Raw genomic sequence first — 1,272 nt, 5'->3', positions numbered from 1 at the left:
GACGAGCTGTTTCTGCTTCCTTCCCAGGTCCAATTTAGTCCAGCTGACGAGGATGGAATATGCCATGAAGTCCCTCAGCCTTCTCTACCCCAAGTCCAAGTCCAGGTGAGGAGAGCCCAAGGGCAGAAGGGAAGCAGAGCCACCTATGAGCTGTAGGCCAGACCTTCTCAAACTTCAGTGGGTATGTAAGTCATGTGGGGATTTTGTTCCAATGCATATTCTGATGCAGAAGGTCTGGCATGAGTCCTGATTTTGTACTTTCAACAAGCCCCCAGGTGATATCAGTGCTGTCACCTCCACCCACCACCATACATTGGGTAGAAACAGTAGACACTGTACTTGGTGCTTTATTCCTGATCCCATTTAAGCCTCACAACAACTTTGAGAAGAGGAGGTTATTAAACCAACTTAATAGATGAGGAAACTGAGGCACAGAGTGGGTGCTCTTAGTCACCTAGCAAATCCACAGCAGAGCCAAGATTCAGACCTGGGCCTGCCTGACTCCGAAATCCAGGTTCTCTCTACTTCTTTGGTTCTATATTGTGTATCTCAGAGTTCAAAAATACCTTACATTGGTTTCAGGCTTCCGCCACTTCATCCCACTTTACAGGCCGAGAGAGGCGGTAATCGGAATGTGCCGTCTTTTATCCCCTTGCTACTTACTCCCCATGGTCCAGGAACCGGCAGCATCAACATCACCTGGGAACGTGTTAGTCATATAGAATCTCAGGCCGCACCCAGACCTACTGAATCAGAGTCTGCATTTGGACAAGACCCCCAGGTGACTAATATGCCCATCAAAGTTTGCGATGCTCTGGCAGGATTTTGAGTAAGACTATCCAGAGCAGGCTTGGCGGGTGGTATGGGAGGAGGTCTACAGTGAACCCAGTCTGCAGGGGTGGAGGAGTGGTTACGCTGGTGGGGTGGGGGCTGAGAGCTGCTGGCAGCTCATCCTGATGCTCCAACCACCCCCAGGCATGTGGCAGTGAGCACCTCAGTGGTGACCCAGCAGCTGCTGTCGGAGCCCAGCCGGGAAGCCCCCAGGGCCCGGCCCTACCGAGTAAGCACCGCGGACCGGAGCGAGCGCAAGGGCGTCATGGCGCACAGTCTCGAGGACCTCCTCCACAAGGTGAGCGCGGGCCTGCGCTCTGCACAGCCCAACCACTTGGGCCTTGGCCGAGAGCTGGCCCTGCTGGCGGCCTCTGTCCTCTAGGTCAGGAGCTAGGATTCCGCAAGGATGGAGGTCAGGGATTAGAAGGTTTCCGTTCTGAT

The 1,272-nt window shown here is 53.9% G+C and overlaps 1 protein-coding gene across 2 annotated transcripts in view; it reads left to right on the top strand.

Moving 5' to 3' along the window:
- The first annotated feature begins 31 nt into the window (after window positions 1-31).
- CIDEC (cell death-inducing DFFA-like effector c) overlaps window positions 32-1,272 on the top strand; it is a 20,288-nt gene continuing 19,047 nt past the window's right edge. Inside the window, exons 1-2 of one of the 2 annotated variants that reach the window (XM_012646858.1) lie at window positions 32-105; window positions 976-1,129. In XM_012646858.1, the coding sequence (XP_012502312.1) occupies window positions 53-105; window positions 976-1,129 (207 nt within the window). In that variant the 5' untranslated portion in view covers window positions 32-52. Of the gene's footprint in view, window positions 106-757; window positions 782-975; window positions 1,130-1,272 lie in introns of those variants that run through there. The other variant, XM_012646864.1, reaches the window with a different exon arrangement.

Source organism: Propithecus coquereli, unplaced genomic scaffold, assembly GCF_000956105.1.
Source record: "Propithecus coquereli isolate 6110/MARCELLA unplaced genomic scaffold, Pcoq_1.0 Scaffold107, whole genome shotgun sequence".
Classification (NCBI taxonomy): Eukaryota; Metazoa; Chordata; class Mammalia; order Primates; family Indriidae; genus Propithecus; species Propithecus coquereli.
This window is presented reverse-complemented; position numbering and strand designations above follow the sequence as displayed.